Source organism: Tachyglossus aculeatus, chromosome 10 (genome assembly GCF_015852505.1).
Source record: "Tachyglossus aculeatus isolate mTacAcu1 chromosome 10, mTacAcu1.pri, whole genome shotgun sequence".
Taxonomy (NCBI): Eukaryota; Metazoa; Chordata; class Mammalia; order Monotremata; family Tachyglossidae; genus Tachyglossus; species Tachyglossus aculeatus.
In genome coordinates this window covers 55,583,676-55,598,461 of record NC_052075.1, presented here as the reverse complement: position 1 = coordinate 55,598,461, position 14,786 = coordinate 55,583,676, and the positions used below count along the sequence as shown (strand labels likewise).

The 14,786-nt window shown below is 51.9% G+C and overlaps 1 protein-coding gene across 2 annotated transcripts in view; it reads left to right on the top strand.

Annotated features, from left to right (window-relative positions):
* ASIC1 (acid sensing ion channel subunit 1) overlaps positions 1-14,786 on the top strand; it is a 43,984-nt gene that overhangs the window by 15,444 nt on the left and 13,754 nt on the right. Inside the window, exons 1-2 of one of the 2 annotated variants that reach the window (XM_038752659.1) lie at positions 1,372-2,046; positions 11,590-11,740. In XM_038752659.1, the coding sequence (XP_038608587.1) occupies positions 1,372-2,046; positions 11,590-11,740 (826 nt within the window). Of the gene's footprint in view, positions 1-1,371; positions 2,047-11,589; positions 11,741-14,786 lie in introns of those variants that run through there. The other variant, XM_038752660.1, reaches the window with a different exon arrangement.

The window sequence follows — 14,786 nt, the reverse complement described above, 5'->3', positions numbered from 1 at the left end:
CAGCTTGGGTGTCTCAGCTCGGCCGGGCCTGGTAACCGGACCCTCCTGACGCCGGAAAGAAACCGGGAGGCTGGAGCTGAAGGCCATCGCAGGCCCACTCTGTTCGGCTCCTCTCCGCCCTCGGCCTTGGGTGGGTTTCTGGGATGGGAATCCCCCCCGTCCCCAACCCCACAGCAGCCTCCCAGCTTCCTCCATCTCTGCCCTTCCTCCAGCCTCAGTTTCCCTAGAAAGGCGGACCCCTCTGGGGACTCAGAGGTTTGTGGCGGGCTGCGTTGGGGGGATTCAGGATGGAGTTGGGTGGCACAGGCTGGATTGGGGCGCAGAGCTTTGTTGGGGGTTCAAGGGTGGGTTGAGGATTCGGGGCAATGTTGGGGTACAGAGCTTTGTTGGGAGTTCTGGGTTTTGTTGGGGGTTCAGGGCTGTATTGGGGTTCGGGTCTGTGTTGGGGAGACAGAGCTGTTTGGGAGTTTCAGGGCAGTGTTGGGTGGCACCGGGCTGGGTCGGGGCACAGAGCTTTGTTGAGGGCACAGAGCCTTGTTGGGGGTTCAGAGCTGTGTTGGGGGTTCAGGGCTTTGTTGGGGGTTCAGGGCTTTGTTGGGGGTTCAGGGCTGGGTTGGGGCTTGGGTCTGCTGGAAGGGGGACCCAGAACTGCTTGGGAGGTTCAGGGCTCTGTTGGGGGACACTGGACTGTAAGAGCGGGGCGCAGAGTTGGGTGGGAAGTTCAAAGCTGTGTTGGAGGTCGCTGCGTTGTGTTTGGGGGTACACAGCACTGTTGGGGGATACATCTGGGTGGGGGCCCGGGGCTGAGTTCCGAGTGGGGGAGGAACCCCCCCCCCCTTTCCAGGAAGCCCAGTGGCCACAAGGCCCCCACATCCGTGCCGGGAACGGCTGCGATCGACTCTGTGGCCACAGAGAAATCTCTCTAATGGGTTTGGCCATCCCGCAAAGCCAGAGGGACGGGATGGGGGGGCGAGGAGGGCTGGGGTCCAGCTGCTGAGGATGACAAGGACAGGCCGGACCCTGAAAGCAGAGGGGGCCGGGACCAGGGGGATATTCTTGTCTGGGGATCTCACGGTGGGCCAAGGGGGCTGCCGCCCTCGCCTTCCCCCCCTACCCTCTCTCTTCTTGTCCTGGGAGGGGCAGACCCCCTCCAAGAGGGGGGTCATCAATGATTCAGGGCCCAAGCTGCCCCCTCCCCCTCTGCTTCCCACCCCCTCCTCGGCCCCGCCCCCACCCCCCTTTCCCTCCTTCCCTCCTTTCCTTGGTCCGCCCTTGACAGTCTCCATCCTCCCACCGGCCAGGCCGGCCTCTCCATCCCTGTCCCCTCGGGTCCCCCTCCCTCGTGGGTCCCACCACGTCCCCTCCCCGAAAATGCCCGTCCAGATCTTCTGCTCCATCTCCTTCGCCTCGGACGAAGCCCCCGAAGCCGGGTCGCAGGGGCCCAGCCCCGACCTCTGCCCCCACGGGCAGCGGCCCGGGGAGCCGTGGCCCCGGGGGTCCCCTGAGCTGGGGGCAGAGGGGGCAGGGGAGGAAGGAGGAGAAGAGGGGTCTCCTTCAGAGCCCACAGACCTGGTGGCCTTCGCCAGAGGCTGCAGCCTGCACGGGGTCAGTCACGTCTTCGTGGCCGAGGGTCTCGGCCTACGCCCGGCGCTGTGGGCCGGGGCCTTCCTGGTGGCCCTGGGGGCTTTCCTCTACCAGGTGGCCGACCGCGTGGCCTATTATGGCAGCTCCCCACGGGTCACGCTGCTGGACGAGGTGGCCAGCGCCGAGCTGGCCTTCCCCGCCGTCACTCTTTGCAACGCCAACGCCATCCGCCTGTCGCAGCTCAGCTACCCAGACCTGCTCTACTTGGCGCCGCTGCTGGGGCTGGAGGAGGGGGACGATCTGGATCTGGGGGTGGGCTTGGCCCCCCCGGGCCCCGACGCCTTCTCCGACCAGCCCTTTGACCTGTATCGCTTCTACAACCGGTCCTGCCATCGGCTGGAAGACATGATGCTCCACTGCTCCTTCCGCGGGGGGGTGTGCGGGCCTGATAATTTCTCCGTGGTGAGTCCAGCGCCGGCCTTGGGGGCCGGGGGTGGGAGAAAGGGGGTCAGTCCGGGGACCACTCACCGGGTGGGATGGGACGCCAACCCCCTCTGTCCACCCCTCTGGACTGTAAACTCGTTGAGAGCTGGGAATGGTTCTGTTTTATTCATTCATTCATTCATTCAATTGTATTTATTGAGCGCTTGCTGTGTGCAGACACTGTACTAAGCGCTTAGGAAGTCCAAGTTGGCAACATCTAGAGACGGTCCCTATCCAACAGCGGGCTCGCGGTCTAGAAGGGGGAGACAGACATCAAAACAAAACTGTGAGCCCACTGTTGGGTAGGGACTCTATATGTTGCCAATTTGTACTTCCCAAGTGCTTAGTACAGTGCTCTGCACATAGTAAGCGCTCAATAAATACGATTGATGATGAAGACATGTGGACAGGTATTATTGTTCTATTGTCCTCTCCCAATAATAATAATGATGGCATTTATTAAGCACTTACTATGTGCCAAGCACTGTTCTAAGCACTGGGGAATTTACAAGGTGATCAGGTTGTCCCACGTGGGGCTCACAGGCTTAATCCCCATTTTACAGAGGAGGTAACTGAGGCCCAGAGAAGTGAAGTGACTTGCCCAGAGTCACACAGCTGACAAGTGGCAGAGTAGGGATTTGAACCGATGACCTCTGACTTCAAAGCCCGGGCTCTTTCCACTGAGTCATGCGCTTCCCAAGCGCTTAGTACAGTGCTCTGCCCACAGTAAGCGCTCAATAAACACGACTGACTGAATCAACCTCCCAGCACCGGGTGGAGGGGAGGGCTAGCCCGATGTTGGGGGAGACGTAATAATAATAACTGTGGTATTTGTTAAGCACTTACTATGTGCCAGGCACTGTACTAAGCGCTGGACATCCTGGGGAGGCCAGCTGGTGCACAGGATGCCCGGGTGTCGGTCAGTCAGCCAGTCGCATTTATTGAGCGCTTACTGTGTGCAGAGCACTGTACTAAGCGCTTGGGAGAGGGCAATATAGCAATAAAAAGATTCATTCCCAGTCCACAACGTCACAGTCTAGGGGATCGGGAATCAATCAATCATATTTATTGAGCGCTTACTGTGTGCAGAGCACTGTACTAAGCGCTTGGGAAGTCCAAGTTGGCAACATATAGAGACGGTCCCTACCCAGCAGTGGGCTCACAGTCTAGAAGGGGGAAGGGGGAAGCCTGTTTAGGGGGGCTGGGATGCCTTTCGAGGGGTGTCCCAAGGGGGCTGAGGAGCTGATGGCTTTGGAGGACCCCCCCACCCCCCCAACATTTGCAGCCCCTTTGGCTGGAAGCTGTGGGGGCGGGGTTCCAGCTAGAAATGAGGGAGGGTTGAGGCCTACTCTCATGGCCTCCCCCAGTAGAATTGGCCGCTGAGGGGCTTTGGACAGTCTGTGGCCTTCCCGGGGGGGCCAGATAACAATAATAATAATAATAATAATAATAATAATAATAATGGCATTTATTAAGCACTTACTATGTGCAAAGCACTGTACTAAGCGCTGGGCAATTTACAAGGTGATCAGGTTGTCCCACGGGGGGCTCACAGTCTTCATCCCCATTTTTACAGATGGGGTAACTGAGACCCAGAGAAGTGAAGGGACTCGCCCAAAGTCACCCAGCTGACAAGTGGCGGAGCCGGGATTTGAACTCATGATCTCTGACTCCAAAGCCCAGGCTCTTTCCACCGAGCCACGCTGCTTCTCTGAGCCACGCTGCTCCCCCAGTGGAATTGGCCGCTGAGGGGCTTTGGACAGTCTGTGGCCTTCCCGGGGGGGCCAGATAATAATAATAATAATCATAATAATAATAATAATAATAATAATAATAATAATAATAATAATAATAATAGCATTTATTAAGCGCTTACTATGTGCAAAGCACTGTACTAAGCACTGGGGAATTTACAAGGTGATCAGGTTGTCCCACGTGGGGCTCACGGTCTTCATCCCCGTTTTACAGAGGAGGTAACTGAGGCCCAGAGAAGTGAAGTGACTTGCCCAAGGTCACACAGGTGACAAGCGAGATCTGGTCTGTTGGCCCAGACCCTGGATCTGGGAGTCTGCCCAGCCCGGAGCCCCTCACCCTGCGGGCAGCGAGGGCGGTCGCAGACGATCGGCGCCCCGGGGTCAATCCTCAGTCATATTTGCTGAGCACTTACTACGTGCGGAGCTCTGTACTAAGCACTCCAGCTCCAAACTGTGGGCATTCGGTCTGTGGGCATCCAGTCGAGGGGCAATCTGCTTCTGAGCGATTGGGTTCCTCTGGCCTGGGCCCAGGTTAGAGGAGCCAGGGAGTGCAGTTTCGGAGAGAAGTGGGGCTCGGTGGACGTGAGCCCCCTTTTAGACTGTGAGCCCACTGTTGGGTAGGGACTGTCATCATCATCAATCGTATTTATTGAGCGCTTACTATGTGCAGAGCCCTGTACTAAGCGCTTGGGAAGTCCAAATTGGCAACATATAGAGACAGTCCCTACCCAACAGTGACTGTCTCTATATGTTGCCAACTTGGACTTCCCAAGCGCTTAGTACAGTGCTCTGCACACAGTAAGCACTCAATAAATACGATTGATCGATTGATGTGACTCCCCCAGTTGGCCCAATGGACCGGTGGGATTGGGGGGCACCCCCCGCTCCCAATTCCGGCTTCCGGAAGAGGGCTGGGAGCCAGCCGGGGCTGGTCTCCCCTAAACTTCCTCTGGTGGCCTTGGGGGTCACACCTCCCCGCTGCTCAGAGGCCAAACCTCCCCCTACTCCCATCCTGCTCCCGAGCCATGCAGCTGAGTCTTGGCCTAGGGGGAGAGAGAGGGGAGGACCAGGAAGCACTTAGTACAGTGCTAAGCGCTTAGTACAATGCTAAGTGCTTAGTACAGAGCCCGCTCTTCTAGACTGTGAGCCCACTGTTGGGTAGGGACCGTCTCTGTATGTTGCCAACTTGTACTTCCCGAGCGCTTAGTACAGCGCTCTGCACACAGTAAGCGCTCAATAAATATGACTGAATGAATAAGCACTCAGTAAATATGATATTGAATGAATGAGTGTGAGGAAGTTCACACACTCTCTCCCTGTTTTAGACTGTGAGCCCACTGTTGGGTAGGGACTGTCTCTATATGTTGCCAACTTGTACTTCCCAAGCGCTTAGTACAGTGTTCTGCACACAGTAAGCGCTCAATAAATACGATTGATGATGATGATGAGGAGGAATGGGGCTCTGCCCTCAATCCCCAACCCCATCGATCTCAGAATCCGACTCCAACACCCCTTCTCATTCTTTCCCATCCACCGTCTGAGAAGCAGCGTGGCTCACTGGAAAGAGCACGGGCTTGAGAGTCAGAGGTCACGGGTTCAAATCCCGGCTCTGCCAATTGTCAGCTGTGTGGCTTTGGGCAAGTCACTTCACTTCTCTGTGCCTCAGTTACCTCATCTGGAAGATGGGGATGAAGACTGTGAGCCCCACGTGGGACAGCTTGATCACCATATATCCTCCCCAGCGCTTAGAACAGTGCTTTGCACGGAGTAAGCACTTAACAAATACGCTCATCATCATCATCTGGATTTCCTGAGTTGCAAGAGCCTTCTCCTCTGCATCCACTGATCCCACCCTAGACTTTGACTCTGCCATGCCTCTCCTTTTTAGACTGTGAGCCCACTGTTGGGTAGGGACTGTCTCTCTATGTTGCCAATTTGTACTTCCCAAGCGCTTAGTCCAGTGCTCTGCACACAGTAAGCGCTCAATAAATACGATTGATGATGATGATGCCTCACCTGGGTCTCCTGGGGACGGGAATGCGGAGGGGGTGGTTAGGCAGATTGGATAGTAAGGGGGTTGAATCCTGGGGGGATTGTCAGCTGTGTGGCTTTGGGCAAGTCACTTCACTTCTCTGTGCCTCAGTTACCTCATCTGGAAGATGGGGATGAAGACTGTGAGCCCCACGTGGGACAATCTGATCACCTTATCACCTCTCCCCCTCGTCCCCCTCTCCATCCCCCCATCTTATCTCCCTCCCTTCCCCACAGCACCTGTATATATGTATATATGTTTGTACATATTTTTTTACTCTATTTATTTATTTATTTAATTTATTTGTACATATCTATTCTATTTATTTTATTCTGTTAGTATGTTTGGTTTTGTTCTCTGTCTCCCCCTTTTAGACTGTGAGCCCACTGTTGGGTAGGGACTGTCTCTAGATGTTGCCAATTTGTACTTCCCAAGCGCTTAGTACAGTGCTCTGCACATAGTAAGCGCTCAATAAATATGATTGATGATGATGGGGGGGGGGCTGGCTCCTTTTCCCTCAGCCTTCTCCTCCATCATTTCACGAACTCCCCACTCCCCCTGCCCAGCCAACACTAGACCCCAAACAGTCCTATACAACCAGAACCAAGGACCTTTTAGACTGTGAGCCCACTGTTGGGTAGGGACCGTCTCTATACGTTGCAAACTTGCACTTCCCAAGCGCTTAGTACAGTGCTCTGCACGCAGTAAGCGCTCAGTAAATACGATTGATGATGATGATGATGATGACCAGTCCCTTCTAGACTGATCCCGCTGTTGGGTAGGGACCGTCTCTATATGTTGCCAACTTGTACTTCCCAAGCGCTTAGTACAGTACTCTGCACACAGTAAGTGCTCAATAAATGCGATTGATTGATTGAATGAATGAATGAATGAATGAATGAACCAGGGCCTCTGGTTTAGTTTTGCTGTCTTGACAGCCTGGGTGATACCATCATCAATCGTATTTATTGAGCGCTTTCTATGTGCAGAGCACTGTACTAAGCGCTTGGGAAGTACAAATTGGCAACATATAGAGACAGTCCCTACCCAACAGTGGGCCACCGTTTCAGACTTAATCATAAACATGGGTGTGGGCGAGGTGGGGAGAGATGACCGAGACTCAAGAAGTCATCGTATCAATCTATCGGTCAATCAATCGTGGTTTTTGAGCGCTTACTTTATGCAGAGCACTGTACTAAGCGTTTGGGAGAGCCCAATAAAACAATATAACCGAGTTGGTAGGTGGATTCCCTGCCCACAAAGAGTTTATTCCCGTTTCCCCCACCTTGCCACCATTCTGTTGCTCTTTCTGGCTTCCTTGGGGTGGGGAGGAGGGGGCGGCGGGAACAGGCGAGATGAGGAAGAGGATGGGGGCTGGGTATAGCACCTCACCAAAGGACCAACTGTGTCCCCCTTTAGACTGTAAGCTCGTTGTGGGCAGGGAATATGCCTGTTTATTGTTATAGTATACTCTCCCAAGTGCTTAGTACAGTGTTCTGCACACAGGAAGCGCTCAGTAAATACAATTGAATGAATGAATAGTAGTCGGTGAGTAGGATTGGCAGGAGCCTCTTCTCCCAAGCCCTTCTGCGTCGCCCTGACTTGCTCCCTTTATTCATCCCCTAATCCAGCCCCACAGCATTTATGTACGTATCTATGATTTATTTATTTCTATTAATGCCTGTCTCCCCTTCTAGGCTGCAAACTCGTGTGGGCAGGGAATGTGTCTGTTTATTGTTATAGTGTACTCTCCCAAGCGCTTAGTACAGCTGTGTGACTTTGGGCAAGCCACTTAACCTCTCTGTGCCTCAGCTCCCTCATCTGTAAAATGGGGATTAAGACTGTGAACCCCACGTGGGACAACCCGATCACCTTGTATTCCTCTCAAGAGCTTAGAACAGTGCATTGCACATAGTAAGTGCTTAACAAATACCATCATTATTATTATTATTACAGGGTTCTGCACACAGTAAGCGCTCGATAAATATGACTGATTGACTGACAGAGCGGGCAAAGTGCTTCTGCCCCGCTCCCCTGATGTCCGCCGGGACGGGATGGGCCTCGTGGGTGGAAAGGCGTCACAACAGTAGGGGGAATGGGTAGTGCAGTCGGTTTGGAAGTCATCAGCATCATCAGTGCTATTTATTTTATTTTGTAAGTATGTTTGGTTTTGTTCTCTGTCTTCCCCTTTTAGACTGTGAGCCCACTGTTGGGTAGGGACTGTCTCTATGTGTTGCCAATTTGTACTTCCCAAGCGCTTAGTACAGTGCTCTGCACATAGTAAGCGCTCAATAAATACGATTGATGATGATGATGATCAATGGTCTCTACCGAGCACTTTCTGTGCGCAGAGCGCTGTACTAAACGCCTGGGAGAGTACGTTCCCTGCCCACCATGAGTTTAGAGGGGGAGACAGACATTAATATAAATAATTGATAATATATCATTTATAGATATGTACATAAAGTGTGGTCGCCGGGGGGGGAGACATGGGGAGCTGGGGGGCTTGGTGGGGGAGGGTGAGAGCAGGGGATGGGGTTTGTGGAGAGACAGGGATGAATCGTGGAAAGGGCAGGGATAGTGATTCCTAACTCATTTGTACTCCCCCAAGTGCTCTGTATACAGTGCTCTTTACATGGTAGGCTTTCTCAGTGGAAAGAGCCCGGGCTTTGGAGTCAGAGGTCATGGGTTCGAATCCCGCCTCCGCCACACGTCTGCTGTGTGATCTTGGGCAAGTCACTTCACTTCTCTGGGCCTCAGTTCCCCCCTCTGTAAAATGGGGATTAAGGCTGTGAGCCCCATGTGGGACACCTGATCACCCTGTATCCTCCCCAGTGCTTAGAACAATGCTTTGCACGTAGTAAGCGCTTAACAAATGCCAATTATTATTATTATTATTATTATTAAATGCTATTTATGGTATCTACTAAGGGGTCAGGCTATCTTCTAAGGGGTACGAGAGGCGGAGGCTGAGACATTCGGGAAAGGGGCAAGACTGGGGCCGGGGGAGCAGAAACTCCAGGTGTGCGTCTGGTAAGGGTCCTAAGGAAAGGGTGGAAGGGGTCTCAGAATGACACAGAACTGAAGCAGCGTGGCTCAGTGGAAAGAGCCCAGGCTTTGGAGTCAGAGGTCATGGGTTCAAATCCTGGCTCCGCCAATTGTCCGCTGTGTGACTTTGGACAAGTCACTTAACTTCTCTGGGCCTCAGTTCCCTCATCTGTAAAATGAGGATTAAGACTGTGAGCCCCCCGTGGGACAACCTGATCACCTTGTTACCTCCCCAGCGCTCAGAACAGTGCTTTGCACATAGTAAGCGCTTAATAAATGCCATCATCATCATCAAGGGGAAGTCGCTGGGGCCCGAAATTGAGTAAAAGTGTGGCTTAGTAGAGAGAGCCGGGCCCTGGAGTCAAAAGACCCGAGTTCTAATCCCAGCTCTGCCAATTACTTGCTGGGTGAATCTTGGGCAAGTCACAACTTCTCAGTGCTCAGTTTCCTCATCTGTAAAATGGGGATTCAATCCCTGTTCTTCCCACTTTGACTGTGAGCCCCCTGTGGGACAGGGACTTTGTCCGACTTCGTTATCAATGCTTGGGCATCTAGTAAATCCTCTAGAGAAGCCCGGGCTTGGGAGTCAGAGGACGTGGATTCTAATCCCCACTCCATCACTTGTCTGCTGTGTGATCTTGGGCAAGCCACTTAACTTCTCTGTGCCTCAGTTACTTCATCTGTAAAATGGGGATTAAGGCTGTGAGCCCCACGTGGGACAAACTGATTGCCTCGTTCTACCCCAGCGCTTACAACAGTGCTCGGCACAGAGTAAGCGCTTAACAAATACCATCATTATCATTATTATTTATTACCCTCCACAAATACTGCAGTTATTACTGGCATTATTGGGTGGATGGCTCAGTGGAAAGAGCCCGGGCTTTGGAGTCAGAGGTCATGGGTTCAATTCCCGGCTCCGCCAATTGTCAGCTGTGTGACCTTGGGCAAGTCACTTCACTTCTCTGGGCCTCAGTGACCTCATCTGTAAAATGGGGATTAAGACTGTGAGCCCCACGTGGGACAACCTGATCACCTTGTAACCTCCCCAGCGCTTAGAACAGTGCTTTGCACATAGTAAGCGCTTAATAAATGCTATCATTATTATTATTATTATCAGGTTGATCGATGGGAGTTTAGGATGGGAGGTTGGGGAAAATAACAGGATATTAAAATAGGAGGGTTCTCAAATCAGGTGCGGGGGTGTCAGGCTGGGTGGGGCCAGGGATTCATTCATTCATTCAATCGTATTTATTGAGCACTTACTGTGTGCAGAGCACTGTACTAAGCGCTTGGATTCAGCAACAAATTGAGACAAACTGGGGGAGTTCATTGGCTGGGCAGACCCAGGGGGCGGGGCTTCAGGGTGGGCCGGTTTTCTGATTGGGCATGACCGGGGGCGGGGCTTTGGGATTCATTCAGTCGTATTTATTGAGCGCTTACTGTGTGCAGAGCACTGTACTAAGCGCTTGGGAAGTCCAAGGCGGCAACAGATAGAGACGGTCCCTACCCAACAACGGGCTCCCAGTCTAGAAGGGAGAGGCAGACAACAAAACCAAACAAGTGGACGGGTGTCAATACCATCGGAATAAATAGAATTATAGCTATATACACATCATTGATAAAATAAATAGAGTAATAAATATGGACAAATAAAATAAACAGAGTAATAACTATGTACAAATAATCAATCAATTAATCATATTTATTGAGCGCTTACTGTGTGCAGAGCACTATACTAAGCGCTTGGGAAGTACAAGTTGACAACATATAGAGACAGTCCCTACCCAACAGTGGGCTCACAGTCTAGAAGGGGGAGACAGACAACAAAACATATTAAAAAAAAAATAAATAGAATAGATATGTACAAGTAAAATAAATAGAGTAATAAATATGTACAAACATATATACAGGTGCTGTGGGGAAGGGAAGGAGGTAAGACGGTGGGGATGGAGAGGGGACGAGGGGGAGAGGAAGGAGGGGGCTCAGTCTGGGAAGGCCTCCTGGAGGAGGTGAGCTCTCAGTAGGGCCTGGAGTAATAAATATGTACAAATATATTCAGGATGGGTCAGTTCTCTGGCTGGACAGGACCAGGCCTTCAAAATTGGTGGGATTTCTGCCTGGGTGGGACAAGGGATAAATCTCACCTATCTACTGGTATTGACAGCTGTCTTCTGGCATTGACACCTATCTACTTGGTTTGGGGGTTTTCATTCATTCACTCAATCGTATTTATTGAGCGCTTACTGTGTGCAGAGCACTGGACTAAGCGCTTGGGAAGTACAAGTCGGTAACATCTAGAGACGGCCCCTACCCAACAACGGGCTCACAGTCTAGAAGGGGGAGACAGACAACAAAACAAAACACATAGACGGGTGTCAGAAAATCATCAGGCTTTTGTTGTCTGTCCCTCCCAATTCTAGACTGTGAGCCCGCTGTTGGGTAGGGACCGTCTATCTGTTGCCAATTTGTACTTCCCAAGCGCTTACTACACAGTCAATCAATACGATTTGAATGAATGAATCTCTAAACTGGATGAGGCCAGGAGCGAGAACTCCAGCGCTCAGAACAGTGCTTGACACATAGTGAGCGCTGAACAAATAACCATCATTATTAACTCAAACCGGGGAACCCGGGGCAGGGTCCCAGGCCTGCGCAGGGTCTCAGCCGCCCCCTCCCATCGCCCCTCAGGTGTTCACCCGCTACGGCAAATGCTACACCTTCAACTCCGGGAGGGACGGGAAGCCACGGCTCAAGAGCATGAAGGGCGGAACGGGCAACGGACTGGAGATCATGTTGGACATTCAACAGGACGAGTACCTGCCGGTGTGGGGGGAGACTGGTAAGGCCGGACGCTTCCCACCAAGCCCCTGCCCCCGACCCCCTCCTCATTCAGTAATTCATTCAATCATACTTATTGAGCGTTTACAGTGTGCAGAGCACTGGACTAAGCGCTTACGACCCAAGGGGTTGTGGAAGCCATCAAAGGGGCCATCTCTCTCCCGCTTTCGGCCTGTCTCTAGCTCCTGTTTCCTCAAAAGACTGGATGCCTCTCTGCCCGTCTCTGTTTCTCCCTCTGTGTCTCTACTTTCCCAGTGCTCTGCACACAGTAAGCGCTCAATAAATACGATTTAATGAATGAGTGTTTCTCCGACAGCTGAGACACAGCTATTCCCCGTCTCCCCACCCTGACTCTCCTAGGTAACCAGCTATCACTCTCCATCCCTCGCTTCTGCTCTCCTCCTGTCGCCCCGGTGCTCTGGGGCCTATAAATAGCTCCGTCTCCTCCCCGGGCTTGCAGGCGGGAACCCGAGGACTGTAGGGCAGTGGGATGGACGCGAATCGGGAGGGAGGAGCCGGGCTTGGAGCCTGGGAGAGAGATGGTATTTTATTTATTTATTTTATTTTAATGGCATTTATTAAGCGCTTACTAGGAGCCAAGCACTGTTCTAAGTGCTGGGGAGGTTACAAGGTGATCAGGTTGTCCCACGGGGGGCTCCCAGTCTTCATCCCCATTTTCCAGATGAGGGAACCGAGGCCCAGAGAAGTGAAGTGACTTGCCCAAAGTCACGCAGCTGACAATTGGTGGAGGCGGGATTTGAACCCATGACCTCTGACTCCAAGCCCAGGCTCTTTCCACTGAGCCACGCTGCTTCTCTAGCATAGTAGGGGAGAGAGTCTCTGCCAGACAACCAGAGTCACTCACAAACACACACACTACCACAGTAGGGGAGAGACTACCAGAATCATTCACTCATTCACACACACACACACTAATAATAATAATAATAATAATTATGGCATTTGTTAAGCGCTTACTATGTGCCAGGCATCGGACTAAGCGCTGGGGTGGTTACGAGCAAATCGTGTTGGACACAGTCCCTGGCCCATTCATTCAATCGTATTTATTGAGCGCTTACTGTGTGCAAGGCACTGTACTAGACACTTGGGAAGTACCAGACCCACCTAGGGTCCCCCCCCACATTTTACAGATGAGGGAAGAGAAGTGAAGTGACTTGCCCAGGGTCACACAGCAGACGATTGGCGGAGCCGGGATTAGAACTCATGACCTTATGAGTCTTTTAGACTGTGAGCCCAATGTTGGGTAGGGACTGTCTCTATATGTTGCCAATTTGTACTTCCCAAGCGCTTAGTACAGTGCTCTGCACATAGTAAGCGCTCAATAAATATGATTGATTGATTGATTATGATTCCCGGGCCCGGGGTCTAACCACTAAGCCGTGCTGCTTCTCTATGGGATGGGAGAGATGATAGAGAGAGATACAGATGGGAGAGCTAGAGAGACAGAGCAGGGCTGGGGATTCAGGTGGGGAGAGTTGGGCCAGGAGCCCCCCAACCCCCAAATTCCAAGGGGCTGGCCCAACTTTACTTCCCAAGCGCTTAGTACAGTGCTCTGCACACATAAGCGCTCAATAAATACGATTGAAGGAATTGAAGGAAGGAACTTTAGCCCCATGTTAGTGAGCCCACTGTTGGGTAGGGACCGTCTCTATATGTTGCCAACTTGTCCTTCCCAAGCGCTTAGTCCAGTGCTCTGCACACAGTAAGTGCTCAATAAATGCGACTGAATGAACACACACACAAACACACACACGCACCCTACCTCAGACACCCACAAACCTTACCACCACACACATTCACACACCCTACACCACACCATGCAGACAAACTTCACACCATACACACCCCTACACCCATACACCCATAGAGAAGCAGCGTGGCTCAGTAGAAAGAGCCCGGGCTTTGGAGTCAGAGGTCAGGGGTTCAAATCCCGGCCCCGCCACTTGTCAGCTGTGTGACTTTGGGCAAGTCACTTCACTTCCTTGGGCCTCAGTTCCCTCATCTGGAAAATGGGGATTAAGACTGTGAGCCCCACGTGGGACAATGTGATCACCTTGTAATCTCCCCAGTGCTTAGAACAGTGCTTTGCACATAGTAAGTGCTTAATAAATGCCATTATTATTATTATTATTGACACACACACCCTACCTCAGACACCCACAAACCTTACACCATACACATACCCACACCCTACACCACACCATGCAGACAAACTTCACACCATATGCACCCTTACACCCATACACCCATAGAGTAGCAGCATGGCTCAGTGGAAAGAGCCCGGGCTTTGGAGCCAGAGGTCAGGGGTTCAAATCCCGGCCCCGCCACTTGTCAGCTGGGTGACTTTGGGCAAGTCATTTCACTTCTCTGGCCCTCAGTTCCCTCATCTGGAACATGGGGATGAAGACTGTGAGCCCCCTGTGGGACAACCTGATCACCTTTTAACTTATCCAGCACTTAGAACAATGCTTTGCACATAGTAAGCACTTAATCAATGTCATTATTATTATTATTATTATGAGCCCCCCCGTGGGACAACCTGATCACCTTGTAACCTCCCCAGGGCTTAGAACAGTGCTTTGCACATAGTAAGTGCTTAATAAATGCCACCATCATTATTGTTATTATTGCAGTGCTCTTCACGCAGTAGGTGCTCGATAAATAGGGACAACCTGATCACCTTGTATGCCCCCAGCGCTTAGAAGAGTGCTTTGCCCATAGTAAGCGCTTAACAAATACCATTATTATTATTATACACCATACGCACATACCTCTGAGGTCCAACATGCAGGCATAGACGGGCACACACCATACACCACACCCAGTAGGCATACTTCACACCACAAAAACACACACCTCACACCATGCACCCATACTTCATGCTGCTGCCCAGATTATCTTTGTCCAGAAACGCTCTGGGCATATCACTCCCCTCCTCAGAAATCTCCAGTGGCTACCAATCAATCTGCGCATCAGGCAGAAACTCCTCATCCTGGGCTTCCAGGCTGTCCATCCCCTCTCCCCCT